We start from the raw sequence: 19,093 nt of genomic DNA, 5'->3' as shown, positions 1-19,093 counted from the left end.
CCTATCTCCCCCCATCTCTGCCCTTTTGGCCGCCCTGCACCCCACCCCGCTGCCCCCAGTTGACCTTTGCTGTCTTCCTCCCGCTGCTGACAAGCAGCTGCTGGCCCTTTGCAGGTGTCAGCGACAGCGGAATGCAGGGCGGCCAAAAGGGCAGAGATGGGGGGGAGACAGGAGGGTGGGGGAGGGTGAAGTGGAGGTGAGTGTGGCAGGGCAGGAGAAGTGTGAGGTCCTGGCCTAACAATAACAACTGGGGCTACTGGAACTTCCATTGCTAAGCGGTGTGGTCCTGTGATGTTTTGCCTAATGACTGCTTCGCTTAGCGGTGGAACTTAAGGTCCCAGTTAGGGTTGTTAAGTGAGGACTACCTGTACTGCAAATTCCTCTAGTAAGTGAAGGCACAATATATAAAATAAAGGTAATGATATGGGAATGACTACTTATGTGGTGAGGTAATTAGGAACAAAAGTTTGCAGATCAGCGAGTTAATTTTGTTGCATTTGTCATCCAATTCACCCTATGAATTCCATTTTATTTTTTCGCTTTTACAGAGATGGTCTTTAAGTTCAAAGCTCTCAAAAAAGCAGCACAACTGGCAGTTATCAATAGTCTTGAAAAGGTATGTTACTTCCCTTGCTTGTAATTTTTTCAGGTTGTCTTTGCCGAAACTTGAGCAGAGAAATAGTTTCCCAGCACAGGAGTTAGAAGAGCCTACGGATATGCTTACACATTTCTGTCATCTTCGTGTGCATGCTCGATGCCTTTTCTCCCAGAAATGGAAGGCCAAATTGAGTGAATATAAGCAAAGATATCTCAGGGGCTTAGATATGCTGGATCAAAGGACCCTCTGCAGTCCAGTATTCTGTTCCTGCAGTGGCCAGCTAGATGCTTCTGAGAAACTAAAGAAGGATGGAAAAATAACAGCATCCTTCTGCCTGACCAGTTGGTATTATGTGATAAACCGCTTTCATTATAGTAATGTATAGCTCTCTTGACTAGTTGCTGTGGATTGCCTGCTCTGCAATAAACTAGTCCAAATTTCATCCAAGCTGGTGGCCATTCTCACTTCTGAGAGCATATTCCAATATTGAACTCTGCCAGCCTCTGCCAATTTTATGTCCTTCAGATCTGTCAGCACTGGATGGGCTTGCCTGGGATTTGGAGAGTTGAAACTGAACATACCTTTAGAGCACCAACTTAAGAAGTCCTTTATTTTGTCTGTCCTGAATCCATCTTTGATCCTTCATTAGTTTGCCTCTAACAAAGGCAGTTTTAGTATATCGTGGACTATATTAGTGGGCCTCGTGAGGTTTTGTTAATGGTTGTTGAGGAATTATCCTCAGCTGCCTTTTTTAAAATTATGCTTTAATCATTCTTGGTGGTGGTGTTTTTAAAGGTATCTTCACTGCCTGTTGTCACCTTGGCAAGATGGGCAGCTGTACAAATTGAATAAGTAAATAAATTATTGAGGAAGAACTGAACTGGCCAGAAGAATAACCCTGACCATTTTCTCCAAAACATGTTTGATGCATGTGGTTGTCACCCCCCCCCCCCCGAAGCAGACAATCCCTACCTTGTAGCCTTTTGTCCCTGGCTTTACTTTCCAGAAGTGCCACTGAACTGAAATGGAATCTACCACTGTAGTCTTGCTGGGTGTGGAAGGGGCCCCCAGATTGTGCCAATTCTGAACCTGTGGCTAGAAGGGAGGCACAAATTTTATATAAGGGAGGAAGAGCAGAAGTAAGAGTTCAGTTGGACTATAGCAGAATATTGATATCCAGGCTGGTCTTCATCTGTGCGTAGTCTGACTTTGGTAGACCTCCCGAGACTGATTCATCAGCATTTATTCATTGGAGTGGTTACACAAGTGTAGTGTGTGCTTCCCCTTGTTCCTGCAATCAGTTGGCAGGGTTTTTGGTGGGGTAGATAGGGAAGAAAGTTCTGGCTGATAGAAAGGTCTGTTTCTTGGAGGTCTAGGTATCAGCTAAGTGAAGTGGTCATTAAGCGAATCCGATCCACTTTTATGACCTTTTTTTGCAGCGGTGGCAAAAAAGGTCGTAAGATGCCCCCTTAGTTCTTTTATGTTTGTCCGAGATCTGATTATGAACAGGACAGTGTCTCTGTACCCAAGAACTGCCCAGTTATTTTCTCTTGGATTTCTGTTTCTCAAAGCGTGATTCGTCCTTACCATATAGCAAACTATTTTTGAAGTTGTGGTGATGGGGAACCTGAAGAAGTAATTAAAGGAAATTCAAGAAAGAATTCCCACAAAGTATGGTCAGGATGTTGGCGCATTCAGGCCAAATTGGAGAACTGTTCCCCCCCCCCTGCAGATTCTGAATGGATAAAGTCCTGAAGAAGTCAACTGAAAAGAAGTCTACCAGGGTTCCTCATGCCAGTTTTCTTCAGGCAATGCATGTCTTTGCTAGCTGCCTGATGAGGAATGGGCAGAATAATAATAATAATAATAATAATAATAATAATAATAGTAGTAGTAGTAGTAGTACTGTTGTTAGGATTAGATTTGGTATCTTGTTTTGTTTGTCAGTAGCCCCTTTTTGCAGTTCTCAACCTTCTGACCATGGTTGCAGAAAACCAACAGCAATTATGTGCACCTTTGTGGAAGAAAACAGACACAGTCTTTGCGTTAACCCTAAATAAATAGATGTCATTGAAAAAAACAAAGAAAACCTACACTGCTCCAACCTGGGTATGACCTGATGCCATCTACTTTATAGTCCTTAGCTGTATTAGATGCAGTCCTTGGCCACATAAAGGTTGCCCCCCCTTTTGTGTGTCAGATTTCAAGTCAGATTTGACTCTCGGCGACTGCCTGGACAAGTCTCTGCAGTTTTCTTGGCAATATTTTCAGAAGTGGTTTGCCATTGCCTGCTTCCTGGGGCTGAGAGAAAGTGACTGGACCAAGCCCCTCTGTGCCTAAGGCACAGTCAGTGGAGTCCTTGGTGCTCTCTGAGCCTTGTTGTTTTCTTGCAGACGTTTCATTGCCAGACTATTGCCAGACTAGGCAACGTCTTCAGTGTGAAGAGGGAGTGGGCCTTGCTCTCAGTTAATATACTGTGGCTTGCCCTGCTTGTGTTGGTGGGGGTGTTGTTCTCTCCTTGGGAGTTCTTTGGTTGGGCTGTTGTTTGCTGCTGGGTTGATTGCCTGAGTTAATAGTTCCTTGATTAGGGTATATTGTGCTGTTTGATGGTTCATCTGGTGTTAATCCTAGTGTTAATCTTTGCATATCCGGGTCTTGCTTTCTGGCAAGGAGGTGTTCTGGTCTTTTGGCTTTTCTATTGTCTCTTTTGAATGGTATGTAAATGTTGTTTATGTTGTTTATCTCTGTGTGTCTGTTGATGGCTGCTTTGTCTGAGTCCCAGGCTTCCAGAATTCTCTGGCGTTTTTGGATTTGGCTTGGTTTAGGATGCTCCCAGTTTCCCAATTGAAAGTATGGTTGAGTCCGTCCATGTGTTGTGAGATTAAGGAGTTTTCATCGTGTCTTCTGACTGCCAGTTGGTGTTAATGGATGCGCTCTGCTAATCTTCTGCCTGTCTGTCCTACGTAGTAGCTGTTACAGTCTTTACACTGTATGTTGTAGATAACTCCTGTTTTTTCTTCTTGGGCTACTGGGTCTTTTGGACTGCTTAAGATGTTTTGAAGAGTTTTAGTTGGTTTATGTGCTACGGTGATGCCGTGTGGTTGTAACAGTCTGTTGGTAGTTTCTGAGATGTTTCTGATTTATGGCAGTGTTATCCTTTTCATAGTTTCCATTGGTTGGGTTGTAGTGTGTTGGGTGGTGAGGCACTTTTTGATAAAGTTGAGGGGGTATCCATTTTGTTGGAAGATGCTGTATAGATGATCTGTTTCCTTTTTCTGGTGTTCAGGGTTGCTGTAGTGTGTAAGTGCTCGTCTGAATAATGTTCTTACACAGCTCCTCTTGTGTGAGGTTGGGTTGTTGCTTAGGTAATGGAGCACTTGGTTAGTATGGGTGGCTTTCCTGCAGACTTGTGTTTCTAACTTGCCATCATTTCCTCTACTGATGAGGATGTCCAAGCAGGGTAGCGTGTTGTTGTTTTCTTCTTCCCTTGTGAATTTTATTGATCTTCTAGTGGAATAGAAATGTAGCTCCTGTACAAAATGCATTCCTTGTATTAATTGTGCCTTATGACACATATTGTCTAGGCATTTTGGAACTGGGTGGAAAACTATCCGGATGAATTTACGAAGCTGTACCAGACACCACAGACTGATCTGTCAGGTAAGGGTTTATCCAACCAGAATGAGCCCTTGCCAGGTAAGTTTCCTTTAAGTCAGTTTGCTTGTTGCATCCAAGAGAGTCTCCCTGCATGGCCAAGCTCATATAATGGCAAACCAAACCATGTTAATCATTTCTAGAGTATCCTGCTTTGAACATAGTTTCTGGATGTGAGTTCCACAGTATGGAGCTCTGAAGATTCACCCCTCGCCCAAATCTCATTGTTTTGAGCTTGGTGAGTTTGTGGCTCTGTAGCTGGGACTCCAATTCCTATCAGTCCCGGCCAGAATGGTTAGTAGTCATGCCGTTTTGGTTTAACAGATCACTATTACCCAGTCTCTTTCTATGAAAAAATTGACATTTTAACTATTGTCACTAAGGCAGAAATGGTCTTCTGTGTTACATCTGATCTCAAACCAGTCATCTTTCCCAGTGAATGTTTTTTTAGAGAAAGTGTTTGTATTTCTCAGGATCTTCAGTCTGTATTTGAAAAAAAACAAACCCAGGTTCAACATTTAGGCTGTGCTGTATTTTCTTCTTGAAGGTTGTAATTACTTAAGGTCGGCCTTCCCTCCCTCCCTCCCTCCTCCCTCCCTAGGAGTCGTGTTGTTGCACTACTAATGATTATTGATTCTGTGCTAAACATGAGAGGGATTTCAACTTTTACCCTGCTGCTCTAGCTGGAACTCAGCGTGTTTTGTGTTGTCTCATTTCTTCGGTTCAGATTGTGCAGAGAAGCTGTTTGATTTGGTAGATGGATTCGCTGAAAGCACGAAACGCAAGGCAGCCGTTTGGCCCTTGCAGATTATACTCCTCGTCCTCTGTCCAGAAATCATCCAAGACATTACAAAGAATGTAGTGGAGGAAAACAAAATGAACAAGGTAAAGAAAGCTGGACGTATTTTCCTAGCCAGGTGCCTTTATATGGAGACAGTTGATTTATTTTAAAACAGACAAGCACAAGTGCAAGAAATATAAGTACAGCCTGTTGGAGCAAGCCACTGCAACTTTCTATGTTGCTCCGTGCCAAGAGGTGCCTTTGGGAAGCTCCCACATATAATGAAGAGGGCTATCTCCTCCTTCCACTGTTGTTCTCCAGCAGGTGGTATGTAAAGGATGCTGCCTGCGGGGTGGTAAATAGCCCTCAGGACTGGTAGCCCTTGATAACATGTTGGGGGGAAGGCTGGGTTAGAACTTCTCTCTTCATCTCTTTATCTCAGAGGTGATTCTCCTCCTTCACTGTTTCTTAAATAAGTTTTTTAAAAAGTTTTGCAAAGTACATAAAACCAACACCAACTAAGAAAGAGTAAAAGGAGCAAAGAAATATCAATACAATTACAAAATTAACTCTTATTCTTTGGTTACAAAAAATAAAGAACTTCCCTTTTTTTCTATTCAGTTTTTTTCTTCTAATCATCAAAACCCAAAATCATAAGTGCATTTTTTTCCATTTCGTGCAAAAAGTCTATAAGGGGTTTCAAGTCAGCCATTAATATGGTTATTGTTTTTTCTCTAATCAAAGAAGTTAATTTAGCCTTCTCTTCAGGTTCCATCATCTTCACCAGCCATTCCTCCATTGTGGGTAATGTCAAACCTTCCCACTTTTGAGCATATAATAGTCTCACTGCTCCTTCACCTTTTTTTTTTAAATAAAAACCTATACTGTACATTGGGAAGCATTTGAATGCTCTGCTTGCCCTCTGAAGTTCTGTTTTGTTGTTTAGTTGCTTCTGACTCTTCATGAGTTCATGGACCAGCCCACGCCAGAGCTTCCTGTCGGTCGTCAACACCCCCAGCTCCCCCAAGGATGAGTCCGTCACCTCTAGAATATCATCCATCCACCTTGCCCTTGGTCGGCCCCTCTTCCTTTTGCCTTCCGCTCTCCCTAGCATCAGCATGTTCTCCAGGGTGTCCTGTCTTCTCATTATGTGGCCAAAGTACTTCAGTTTGGCCTTTAATATCATTCCCTCAAGTGAGCAATCTGGCTTTATTTCCTGGAAGATGGACTGGTTTGATCTTCTTGCAGTCCAAGGCACTCTCAGAATTTTCCTCCAGCACCACAGTTCAAAAGCATCTATCTTCCTTCTCTCAGCCTTCCTTATGGTCCAGCTCTTGCAGCCGTATGTTACTATGGGGAACACCATTGCTTTAATTATGCGGACCTTTGTTGTCAGTGTGATGTCTCTGCTCTTAACTATTTTACTGAGATTTGTCATTGCTCTCCTCCCAAGAATTAAATGTCTTCTGATTTCCTGGCTGCAGTCAGCGTCTGCAGTAAACTTTGCGCCTAGAAATACGAAGTCTGTCACTGCCTCTACGTTTTCTCCCTCTATTTGCCAGTTATCAATCAAGCTGGTTGCCATAATCTTGATTTTTTTGAGGTTTAACTGCAACCCAGCTTTTGCACTTTCTTCTTTCACCTTTGTCATGAGGCTCCTCAGTTCCTCCTCGCTTTCAGCCATCAACGTGGTGTCATCTGCATATCTGAGCTTGTTAATGTTTCTTCCAGCGATTTTAACCCCAGCCTTGGATTCCTCAAGCCCAGCACGTCGCATGATGTGTTCTGTGTACAAGTTGAATAGGTAGGGTGAGAGGATACAGCCCTGCCGTACTCCTTTCCCAATCTGAAACCAGTCCATTGTTCTGTGGCCTGTTCTTACTGTTGCTACTTGGTCGTTATACAGATTCTTCAGGAGGCATACAAGATGACTTGGTATCCCCATACCACTAAGAACTTGCCACAATTTGTTATGGTCCACACAGTCAAAGGCTTTAGAACAGTCAATAAAACAGAAATAGATGTTTTTCTGAAACTCCCTGGCTTTTTCCATTATCCAGCGGATATTGGCAATTTGGTCCCTAGTTCCTCTGCCTTTTCTAAACCCAGCTTGTACATCTGGCAATTCTCGCTCCATGAATTGCTGAAGTCTACCTTGAAGGATCTTGAGCATTACCTTACTGGCATGTGAAATGAGTGCCACTGTTCAATAGTTTGAACATTCTTTAGTGTTTCCCTTTTTTGGTATGGGGATATAAGTTGATTTTTTCCAATCTGATGGCCATTCTTGTGTTTCCCAAATTTAGTGGCATATGACATGCATCACCTTGACAGCATCATTCCTGGTTTCCCATCCCCATTGGCAAAACCATGTTTTGGTCCTTGCGATAGGCCAGCAGGGTTGGGCCCAATCTGATCTGCTGAAATGGAAGGATCCTCCCAACATTTCCACCTTTTTACACTGTTCCTTTTGTGGTTAATCACTCTGAATGCCCACATTTTCTAAAGACTTGTCAGAGTTTTTCCTGTGAATCCTGCTTTTGTGAGCTTTATGTCTTTACAAGGAGCAGGTTCAAATGTGTATATTTTCTTCACTCGTCAGCTTTCCACTCAGTATATTCTGTTTCCCATCCCATCCCTCTTTTTTTCCCTGTTTATCCCCCAGCAAACATAATTTTGGGGATCACTAAATTTATCTCACACCTTTAAGAGGTTTCCTCCTAAATAGTGGTTGAAGAAAACATAAACCTGAGTGACATTAAAAACAACAACAACAACCAGAGATGCCTGATTCTTACTTAGAACATGCCATTCATGGCATGCATACTGGAATGCCAGTGCCCTCCTGTGGGAAATAAATATTCTTGTTCATAGAAAAGTCAGTATGTTGGTGGAAGGAGAGCAGTCCTTCTCTTTAATGTGCTAGGTTTTTTTCTTATGTGCAGGATTATTTTGTATTAAGGGACTTCCAGCCCCCCTTTTTTCACAAATCTAAGTGATACAGTTAGATATTAGATATTATTACTCATTTAACCCTCCACCCCCAAATTTTGCTTTTGTTACTGGGGTACAACAGCGCAAAGGTGGTTTGGAGGGGGAGTCTGTTAGAATCCTAACCTTAACAAAAACATCCTTTGCATCAGTAAATGGTGATCTTCTCCAGGCAGAACAGTGTCTCTTATGAAATCTGATGGGAGTTTTAATTTATATTCTGGTTCCTATGTTCTGGACCCTACAGAAACAATTCTTGGAGAACCTCAGGAAGGCACTGGCGGGCCACAGCGGAAGTAGGCAGCTAACCGAAAGTGCAGCCATTGCTTGTGTAAAATTGTGCAAAGCGTCAACTTACATCAGCTGGGAAGACAATTCAGTCATTTTTCTTCTAGTGCAGTCCATGGTAGTAGATCTCAAGGTAAAAAAAAAGGAACTCAAGAATTATGCACTGCTTTGTATGTGTGAGATTTTGAGCCATGAACCTTTAATGATTCTTTGTGGGCAACCCTCCAGATCCTGGCTTGATCTTGTATCTAAGTTGATCAATGGTAGCTAACAGCCATTGCTTCACTTCATAAGCTCATTCCTGACCTTGGAACTGGGAATGAGCTTATAGTTACTGGCAGGAAAAGCAAGTTAAGAATTTGCTTCAAGTTCTAACATACAGTTAGACAGTTGGAGACTCAAACCGTGGATAAGAGTATAAATTGTTTTCAGCAAAAACTAGAAATGGGTAAGCTTGGGAATTTTTTTCTGATTTTAAGTTTTGTCTCTGTATCTAATTGCAGCTTTTTAAGTTAAAGCTTGTTTTTCCAAATATACATTTGGTATGCAGTTCTATTTATTCTGCAAACAGTCTTTTAAATAACATCATGCATTTTGCATACTGTTTTAAGTAACAGGCACATTTTTATAACACATTTCCTTCGTAATACTGCTGTGTGCATCTTTGGATTGGTGAAGAACAGTGCCACGTTCCAAGTAATCTAGATACTGAACAATTATTATGTATTGGTCCAGTAAGCCTATTTTCAGTAGGTCTTTTTTAAAAATGGGTTGCCCTCTAAGTAAAAGCAGGGGTTACCACCCATTGTGCTAATTTGCAATGTGATGTGTTTGGTTTTGACTTTGCATACAATGTGAACCTAGCCACTGGAGTATATAAACCATGACCGATGGCTAATAAAATGCATGAAGCTGGCCATTGTAGCATGTTCTTCAAGCCATGTTTATAACAAACTGTGATTTGCTGTGATGTGTTAACCCCCCTTTGAGAAACTGCCTCCCCCGTAACCAGCTAGTCCAAGAAAAAGTATGGGGGAGTAAATCTCAGAGTTTTAGAACCATGTTGCATGGATTGTCCTGTGCTTGCCTAGCTTTGCACTTGGGATGAGGTGCTGGGCTTGTGACTGTCCATGAGATAGACTGATACCTGACTTAAACCAGTACAGCAACCTGTATTATTTTTCCCACCTTTCCCTACAAGGGAATTATCCTAATCCTTGCTCAACTACCTTTTGTTGGTTACCAATCTCTTTCAACATTGCCCAGGGGTGACTGTAATAACCATGACACGTGTTTGTTGTCTTAAAGAACCTGCTCTTCAACCCTAGCAAGCCTTTCTCAAGAGGCAACCAGAATGCAGACATAGACCTCATGATCGACTGCTTAGTGTCCTGCTTCCGCATCAACCCACACAATAACCAGCACTTCAAGGTGAGGTGGTGGCTCCTCAGGTCCCTGGTCCCTAGTCTAAACCTAGTCCTGAGCATGGGATTGGACAGATGAGTCAACTGGTCAGGATTCATGAAAAATCGAGAACTCTGTTTCCCAGCATTTGTTGTTCTGAGAATTGTCTAGAGGTCTGTGCTTGAAATCACTGCCTTGTGGGTGGGTCTGTGATCACTTTGCTCTCACAGTGGTGTCCCTTGTCCAGTCTTGCTCATTTGCTTGCTCTGGAGAAGTTGCAAGTGTGTTTGTACTTTTGATTTCCAAGTTTGTTTCTAAAGAAAGCCTAAACTTTCCCCCCCCCTGTCTTTTCTAGACTTGCCTGGCACAGAATTCCCCATCCACGTTTCATTATGTGCTGGTAAATTCACTCCACCGTATAATTACAAATGTAAGTTTTTAAGACATTCTGAAGTCTGGATAATTTCCCGAATTAGTGGCAATCTAACTAGAAAGAAAGGAGGATGGGAATGAGGAAGATGGAAGCTGCTCATAAACTTTACCTGGGGCAGTATGTTGATCTTTGAAGGCCTTACTATGCCACAAATAGAGTAATTTATCCATCCATACCTCTCTTTTTAAATTTGCTCCTGTCAGCTGCATCCTGTCTGTTAGAGGAGGAGGGTGTTGGAGGACAGGTGAGGAGCTGCATGATAGGATGGAGAAAGAATCAGACAGCATATCACCTATGATGTTTGTGATGGAGGGTGATGTCACCACTGCCACCATTGTGACCTGCTTCAGGAAAACTGCTGGGAGCAGTGGTAGAATCATCCATGGGCCACTTGATTGTGAATTCATGATCAACATTAATAGATGTCAGATTTTAATGGGATTTAATTCAAGGATAAATATTATATTAGAGGGTTCCTAAGAAGCATGGTTGAAGGTTTGAGGTTGTGCTCTGAAACCACCCTTTCTTCCTCCTGACAGGCAGATTCCTTTTCTCATTCTGAACCAGGGTTTTTAGTACTCAGTTAGAAGAATACTGTGGTCAAATCATGGAGGAGACCTAACTTAAAATCTGAAACTAGATTTAAAATGAGGTCCTACCTTGTAGAATGCTTCCTGTTTTGCTTTAACCATACAGACATAATGACAAGCAACGAGTTAAAGAGACTCAACATGCAAAAATGGACTCTGCAGAGGTTATGTTTAATGCTAGTGCCTTCTCCTAGTCCTCAAGGCTGGACACGTTTCTCTGCCCTGGCTCTTGCCAGGCCGTTAACAGCAGGGAAAATAGCTGGGCGATCTTTTTAGAAGCTGCGCATGGCCTCACCTGGAAGGAAGCTTCATTGAGCAGCAGGAGTGATTCACCACCCTTAGTGGGTGATTTCTCTTTGCTATTCCCTAAAAATAAAACAAATCACTATATCTTGCATTTCTTTCAGATTAGGGCTTCCTTCCGACTGGGAGCAGGTGTCTATGGCTAACCCTTATTTCTGAAGCTCTTGTAATGGGCCAGGGGTGAATTGATTATTTTGTGTTGTTTATCTCTGGTGCTAAACTGTGTCGGATTATGTTTTTTAATACTTATTATAGATTGCGTACATTTTTAATTGTATTTACAAAAATAGCGGTGTAAGCCTCTCGGAGTTGAGACTGATGGGGTCAAAAGGGAAATAATAATCCACATAAATAAATAGCCAGTCATGTCCATGATCCTTTTTTTTAAACTTGGGTTCTGAACTGTATTTATCCTATAGGGATAGATTCAAGTTGCCTGTTTAAGAAGTGGGGAAATAGAATTCAGAGTTCCATGGCGCTGGTGGCTGTTCAGCATCTCAAAAAGAGAAAATAGAATCTGCGCTCTTTGAGGCTTCCAGGAGACTTCTGAACAGGGATATTTAGCGTGATCTGTCTAAAGGATGCTTTAATTATGTGACCCATTCGATTAGATTCTTGACTGTGTGTTCTGCGGAATGCTCCTCTTGTCCAGTCTCTGCTGATATTTTCTCCTCTTCCTCATCTTAGTCCGCATTAGATTGGTGGCCCAAGATCGATGCTGTGTACTGTCACTCCGTGGAACTCCGCAGCATGTTCAGTGAAACTCTCCATAAAGCTTTACAGGGCTCTGGTGTGCATACCCCAATTCGTATGACCCCGGTGAGGCTTTGCTTTTTGTTGTTCCGTTGATACAGCATCTTGAGGAAATACGCTTGTTCCTTTTTTGATGTTCCAGAGTTGCATCCAGCGGTACCAGTTTTGTGGCCATTAAAAAAAAACTTTCCCCTTTTTCTTTCCAGTGACCTTTCCAGTTTAAAGCCCAAGGGGAAAGAGCTTAGCGTGGGGGGGGGCAGGTTTCTCCGATCATAGGCAAGACAACCCAAGGGAAGCCCATATCTTGTGGCTACCAGACAGACATGAATATTGCTGGTGGCTGGACCCCACGGCAGTTTGGTAACCTATGAAGGATCAGTCTGTAAGGGATGCTGCTCCTTCCAACGTGGTGTCCCTGTTTCTTCTCCTGTTTTGCTTTGTCTTCTGACTGAGAATACCTAAGATAACTTGATTTGCACTTTCAGTTAAGTTTGGGGCATTTTCTAAAATGTAGATGCCCATAATATAAGAGTCACCTCACAGACTGCATTGCTAGGCTCTGCCAGATGACAGGGGATTTTGCCCTGGACAAACAGCCTACTGAGAACCAGTTTGGTGTAGTGGTTAAGGCACCAGGCTAGAGACCAGGAGGCAGTGAGTTCTAGTCCATCCTTAGGCATGAAAGCCGGCTGGGTTTCCTTGGGCCAGTCCCTCTCTCTCAGCCCAAGAGCCAATCAGGCGTGGTAGGAGAGTTCTAGTCCATCCTTAGGCACAAGGCCAGCTGGGTTTCCTTGGGCCAGTCCCTCTCTCTCTCAGCCCAAGAGCCAATCAGGCGTGGTAGGAGAGTTCTAGTCCATCCTTAGGCACAAGGCCAGCTGGGTTTCCTTGGGCCAGTCCCTCTCTCTCAGCCCAAGAGCCAATCAGGCGTGGTATGAGAGTTCTAGTCCATCCTTAGGCACAAGGCCAGCTGGGTTTCCTTGGGCCAGTCCCTCTCTCTCAGCCCTGGGAAGTAAGCAATGGCAAACCACTTCTGAAAAACCTTGCCAAGAAAACTGCAGGGACTAGTCCAAGTAGTCGCCAGGAGTCAAAAACTGACTTGAAGGCACCAAAAAAACACCACCACCAGTCTCCATGTCAGAAAGTAAATGACCTCAGGAGTACTGGCTTCCAACCAATCGTACTACTACCTGTCAGCCTAGGGTTAGTAAACATTCCTTTTGAGTTAAAAACATGCACAGCTGCCTGGCCTTGAGTTTTAATGTTCATGTGGTGGTGTTGGTAGAGAATGAATTCATGATTAACTCCCAAAACTATTATTGTGATAAATTTAAAGATAAATATATTGTACACATGTACATTTTTTATTCATTACTTGAATGAGAAGGCAGAGGGAATATTTATCAAATTAGCAGGTGACCCAAAATTATGTAGGGTAGCTAATATTCAGAATTCAAGTCCATTTTAATAGGTTAAAGAAACAAAGAACTTCTGAAGTTGAACAGAGACAGTGCACAGTTTTCAAATGCGCAAAGAGGTGCTATCTGGCTTGGTACTTGCAAAATGATCTGGAAATGGTACTGGTTTGCAAACTGAACTTGAGTAAGCTATGTGATGTGGTTGCAAAAAAGGCAGGTGCAATCTTAACTTACTTCCACAAAAACATGGTTTCCAAATCATTGAAAGCAGCTATTACACTGTATGCTGCTTTAGTTGGACACAGCGGGGTGCAGAACATTTTGTTTCAAACTATTTTGTGAGCAAAACTTCATGAAATTGACCTCTCAAGGATTTTCAGAAATGCTTTGCACTTGAAGCAGAATGACACTGTTTTAGGCTTGGGGTAATACGTTTTGCACTCAAAGCAGCAGACTCATACCTCGAAATGGGCAATTCACAAAGATTCAGATCTGAAATGGCTTGAAATAAAGTTTTGAACACCCCTAGTCACTTCAAGTCCTATATCCAGTTCTGGTGCCACCCCTTAAGATGCATTCAGAGTAATTGGAACAAATTTCAAGAAGGGCAGTGAGGACGATTAGGGAACTAAAACCTAAATTCTTTGGAAATTGAAGATCCTAGGGATGTTTAATTCTGGGAAATGAGGCAAGGGATAGGAATAGGCTAAGATGCTTCATATGCCTGAAAAGGTGTCACAAGAAGGAGGTCAAGGTGTGTTCTCTGTTGTTCCAGTGTGGCATGGATGAAAAAACATGTTCAATTAAGGAAGGCAGATCTGATTTAATCTTAGAAAAAAGGTCTTAGCAGTAAGAGCAATATAGCAGCGGAACCCAATTTCTAGACACTGGTGGGTCTTCCTTCTCTGTTGGAAATATTTTAATTTCCTCACTGAGCAGGTTGGACTTGATGGTCTTGGTGGCCTTTTCCATTTGTGATTCTGTGCTAGTTTCCATCTTGTTTCTAATAATTCTTCACACTGTTTGTCTTTGTTACTAAACCTGCAGACTGATTTGATGTTTTCAGTCAGCTGCCTGTTCAGGTGACCTCAGAATCCTTCTCTTGAGTAATGAAAGGGATGAATAGCTTGTGGAGGAGACATTGCATCATAATGGAAGACTCCATGGAAATTCCAATTCAAGACTAATGAAAAAGAGGCTGATAAAATAAAATCAGCTGTTCAACTCATATTTCAGTAATAGACTCAGATGTGTTAGAACTAATAACTGGTATACTACTTTCTGAAACGAATTCCATATTGGGAATATTTACTGCTTTGTTAATGGATTTCTTTTTCTTAGAGTCTTACATTTAAAGAGAAAATGACAAGCCTCAAGTTTAAAGAAAAACCTACAGACGTCGAAACGAGAAGTTACAAAGTTTTGTTGTTATCTATTGTAAAACTGATCCATGCTGACCCGAAACTCCTACTCTGTGTAAGTGAAAATTATTTGAAAAGCAAAAGTAGATGGTGAATTCTTTTTTTTTTACACCCCTTCTGCCGAAAACACACATTTCTGTAAAGATAATATAACATGTAGAAGTAACAGCAGTTGGAGGACTTTTAAAACTTGATGGCTGTTTCAGAATGATATTTGCTGCTACGTGCTCTGGAAAGCACACTAGATCCAGGAAGTGCTGAATAAAAATAGTCTTGACCCTTAGAACGATTAGAAAAACAGCATCAGTTGAGCAATTTTATACAGAATAGTAAAAAAGCTTAACGTTCTTTGAGATCTGCCTAGAGGGGTTGTGTGTGTTTGCCAGTGAAGATTATAATGGCTGTGAGAATGACCTGGGGAGATAGGAGGGAGAGCCGCAGCCTAGATGAGCAGTCTGATAAGGGAAGTCTGAGTCCAAAGGAGGAACGGGGGCGGAGAAAGCATCTCGGAAGAGACCCACCCTGTTCTCCGGCAGGGGAGTGGGGAAGCGCTTTCAGGCTCGCAAGTTTCTGTTACTGTAACCTTACAATAACGGTAGTACTCAGCACTTCTTATTCCAGCTCCCTTTATATATCAGTAGGATCCACACGAAGCTCTTAAAATAGTCAGTGGCAAAGACAAGATTCAAAGACTCGAAGAAATCTAAAGATTCAAACCATCTAAAAGGAGCAAATACTTTTTCACAGAAGCGGAGGTCACAAAATGTGTAACACCTTTCTTCTGATTTGTGGTACACGCTGGTGCAGAACCCCGTCTGAAGGCAAATTGCAGCAACTCATGCAGATTCAGAGACTAGCATCTAATCTTTAAATTCAAGCCATCTACAAGTAGTCCTTGCTTTAGCAACCATTCGTTTATTGACCATCCAGAGTTACGATGGTGTTGGAAAAACCAACTTACAACCATCACAGCAGTCATGTGATCACAATTTGGGCTCTTGGCAACTGTCATGAATTTACAATGGTTGCAGCATCCCATCCTAGCCAGCTTCCAATAAGCAAAATCAATAGGGAACCACGCGATTCACTTAACGATCGCATGGTTCGCTTAATGACCACATGGTTCACTTAACAGCTGCCGCAAAAATGGTCATAAAATCGGGTCTGGGTTTGCTTAACGACTGCGTCGCTTAGCGACCTAAATTCCAGTCCCAATTAAACAAGGGCTACATGTAATTCAATTTCTAGTGGCAAAGTTTCAGCAGTAGGCTATATTGAATTAAACTTTAGGTCAGAGTATGCAAAGAGATTCTTACTAATTACAAATCCCAAATGAAATCGGTTGAACCCCTTTTGCTGTATTTTGTGTAGAATTCAGGGGGAAATTCGCCTTGATGCTTCAATGTCTCTATCTTTTCATGCAGAATCCAAAGAAACAGGGGCCTGAGACACAAGGCAGCACGGCTGAACTCATAACAGGCCTCGTCCAGCTTGTCCCACAGGCCAGTATGCCAGAAATAGCACAAGAGGCCATGGAGGTAAGGAAAACTGAACTGGAGTTTACATCCAAGCTACTGCTTAGCGCAGAAGTAGGTTGGGACCTACTTATTCAGTAAATACATTTCTAGAACGTCAGCAAGTTTGGTTCCCCAGGTGGTGTACCACATCTGTTAAAAATACAATATAAAATAAACACATCTACAAGAACAGCAACTGTGAACACAGCGGCTTAAAATCACACAGGGACAGTATTCAGTAAATAAATTGCTTGATCTGAATAAAAACACCTTCATCTGGCATTAATACCAGATACCAATATCATTCAACATAACAACCAATATCATTCAACATAAGAAATTGGAATTAAAAATCCCCCAGAGATCTATTATAGATAGATAATGTATGTTGATGATACATTATTATCTATAATAGATCTCGGGGGGATTTTTAATTACAATTTCTTAATAGTAGCAACACTAACACTCCCCACCCCACCCGATTTTTACATTACATGGAGAAAGAATTTTGTTAGGAATAAGAGCTCTGATCTGATATTAGAAACTTCTGGATGTGGTGCATACTTAGCTGTCTTGATTCTAAGAAACAGTTTCCCCATCTCCTCCTCCCCCCACCTGAATTTGTGCCCATTTCTGCATGGTGATTCTCTAGAAGTGCACAACTTTTCCAGGATATGTGCATCCTTAGAGTGGTGTCCCAGGGATCACACTCCAGAACTGTTTGGCAACCTTGGCAACCTTGGCATGCTGGCTGTGGAATTCTGGGAGTTGAAGTCCATACATCTTAAAGTTGCCAAGGTTGAGAAACACTGCTCCAGAAAGTGGGTGGGAGCCAGACAAAAGCTCAGTTGGGTTTAACATTTTAAATAAATTTAAATTAAGTTCATGAAATTTAGCCAGCATGATCAATTCCCCTGTTTATGTGCTTTATAATTTGGTGTAGTGATTAAGAGGTTAGACTAAGACTGAGGAGAGCTGGGTTCAGGTCTGTCCTCGGCCAGTGGAAGTTCCCTGGGTGTCTTTGGGCCAGTCATAACCCTCTCAGCCCAATGCATCCCACCAAATTGTTATTGGAAAAAAATCTGAAGAGGGAGTACTGTGTTCACTGTAAATGTAGCATAAATACATATATCCAAGACCAGTAAAGTCCCCACTCTAATTTCCAGGTGGATTATGAGAGTTGTGCTCTGTTACATCTAAAGGCCACCAGACTGGGGGTGGGTGATCTACAGCCAAGAAATTTAGGACCTCTGAGCCTTCAAAACAGAGACATGGGAATACAGACTTTGGAAAGCAAACACTTGGGAGAGGTTGTCTTGTGGAATGGTGTTTCTTCTTCCCCTGAAGAAGGAGGATCCTTTGTTAACTTGGCAAGCTGGCAAAGGTGAAATGGAACTTACCTGTTTATCCAATTGCTGAAGGAGTCCATGGAGTTGGGTAGATGTAATGTGGCCCAGCCAAGGGATAGGCACACAGTTTCCAAGGACTTTGAACTGTAGTGATGGAAGGCAAGTTTACTAGCTGCCTCCTTTGCCTCTTGGGCCACCATTGCTGCAATGGGCTTCTCTTCTTCCAATCCCTGCTGCTGCTGTCAGCATGAGCTGATGCTAAATATCTGCTTTTTATTTGCTGCCAGCCTTTCCCCTTCAATTTTTGCCCAGGCTGATTGGAAGAAGGTGGCACTGCTTCTGCAGGTCATGTGGCAGTAAGCCCCCTCCTTGGTCCATGAAGGGGAGAAGAAGTTCATCTGATCCTCTCAGAAGGATGACATACCCAGTTTGATTCCCCTTGGAGGCTCAGTCCAAAGAAACAGCTGTAGGTTATCCGCCAGCAACCCATTCATTAAATACCAAATAAGAACCCCAGCTGGCTTTGCCCTGGTCTAATATTTTTATTCCCATGATGCAGAAATCTTTTGTTCAGGGTTATGTTCATTCAGTGCCTTTTTGTATGTTTATGCTGCCAGGCCTTGCTTGTGCTTCATCAGTTGGACAGCATTGACTTGTGGAATCCTGATGCACCCATTGAAACATTCTGGGAAATCAGGTCAGTACAGACTTGCCACTGACTCCTTTTCCTGAGCTTTGTGTCACAGCTAGAAATGATAAGTACAGAAAAACAGCAATTACAGTCGCTGCACCCCATACAAATGACTTATATTGATGAAAAGCAACTAAATGGTGTTTCCATAGAATACCAGGTCAGTAAACCAGTATGGCAGGGTTCCTCAACCTTGGCAACTCTAAGCTGTGCGGACTTCAACTCCCAGAATTCTGGGAGTTGAAGTCCGCACAGCTTAGAGGTGCCAAGGTTGAGGAACCCTGCAGTATGGAATCAGCAGACGAAGCAATATGGCAGATAAAAGATTGTTTCCCAGTGAAACAAAGGACTGCCCAATTTAGAAAGTTGTTAACAATTGTTGCAAAATAACCAACCCATTGAAAATCTTTTTGTTGCAACACAAGCAACAAACGGGTGTCACTTTAGCTTTGTGAAGCAACACATCCCACAATTTGGAGACAGCTATGGAGAAGGGAATTTTGTTTCTTCTCAGCAACTTCATTTCCAAGGCCTCTCCACCAGATCCTGGGGTCCTGTCAGATAGATCCCTAAAGCATCCTACACCCAAACTGGGGCTTTTGAAAGTTGCCACCTAGAGTTTAAATTGTGCTTTCAAATAGATTGGGGATTAGGACAGTGTTACAAGGCAGGTCTGTGTTTATTAACATCCTTGCTGCTATTCTTTGGACAAATCAGCGTTTCTGAGAATTCCTCAAAGGGAGCACTAAGTAGGGTGCATAACAACAATTGTAATCTATAAGGCATATATCTGCAACGTTGGACAAGGGTGATCTTGTTGGAGAGAGATTCAGTTGATAAGCTGCCTTGGTTAGAGAGGCATAGTCATGCTTTTGCCTGAGCATCTACCATTGGGCTGAGTCTAG

The 19,093-nt window shown here is 42.5% G+C and overlaps 1 protein-coding gene across 2 annotated transcripts in view; it reads left to right on the top strand.

Moving 5' to 3' along the window:
- Positions 1–19,093, top strand: part of NF1 (neurofibromin 1) — a 199,532-nt gene that overhangs the window by 24,061 nt on the left and 156,378 nt on the right. For both annotated transcript variants that reach the window (XM_063297286.1, XM_063297277.1), the window contains exons 6-15: positions 549–616; positions 4,183–4,258; positions 4,980–5,137; positions 8,272–8,445; positions 9,621–9,743; positions 10,072–10,146; positions 11,730–11,861; positions 14,552–14,686; positions 16,056–16,169; positions 18,115–18,194. In XM_063297286.1, coding sequence (XP_063153356.1) covers positions 549–616; positions 4,183–4,258; positions 4,980–5,137; positions 8,272–8,445; positions 9,621–9,743; positions 10,072–10,146; positions 11,730–11,861; positions 14,552–14,686; positions 16,056–16,169; positions 18,115–18,194 — 1,135 coding nt within the window. The remainder of the gene's footprint in view (positions 1–548; positions 617–4,182; positions 4,259–4,979; positions 5,138–8,271; positions 8,446–9,620; positions 9,744–10,071; positions 10,147–11,729; positions 11,862–14,551; positions 14,687–16,055; positions 16,170–18,114; positions 18,195–19,093) is intronic.

This window comes from Candoia aspera, chromosome 1 (genome assembly GCF_035149785.1).
Source record: "Candoia aspera isolate rCanAsp1 chromosome 1, rCanAsp1.hap2, whole genome shotgun sequence".
Lineage (NCBI taxonomy): Eukaryota > Metazoa > Chordata > Lepidosauria > Squamata > Boidae > Candoia > Candoia aspera.
This window is presented reverse-complemented; position numbering and strand designations above follow the sequence as displayed.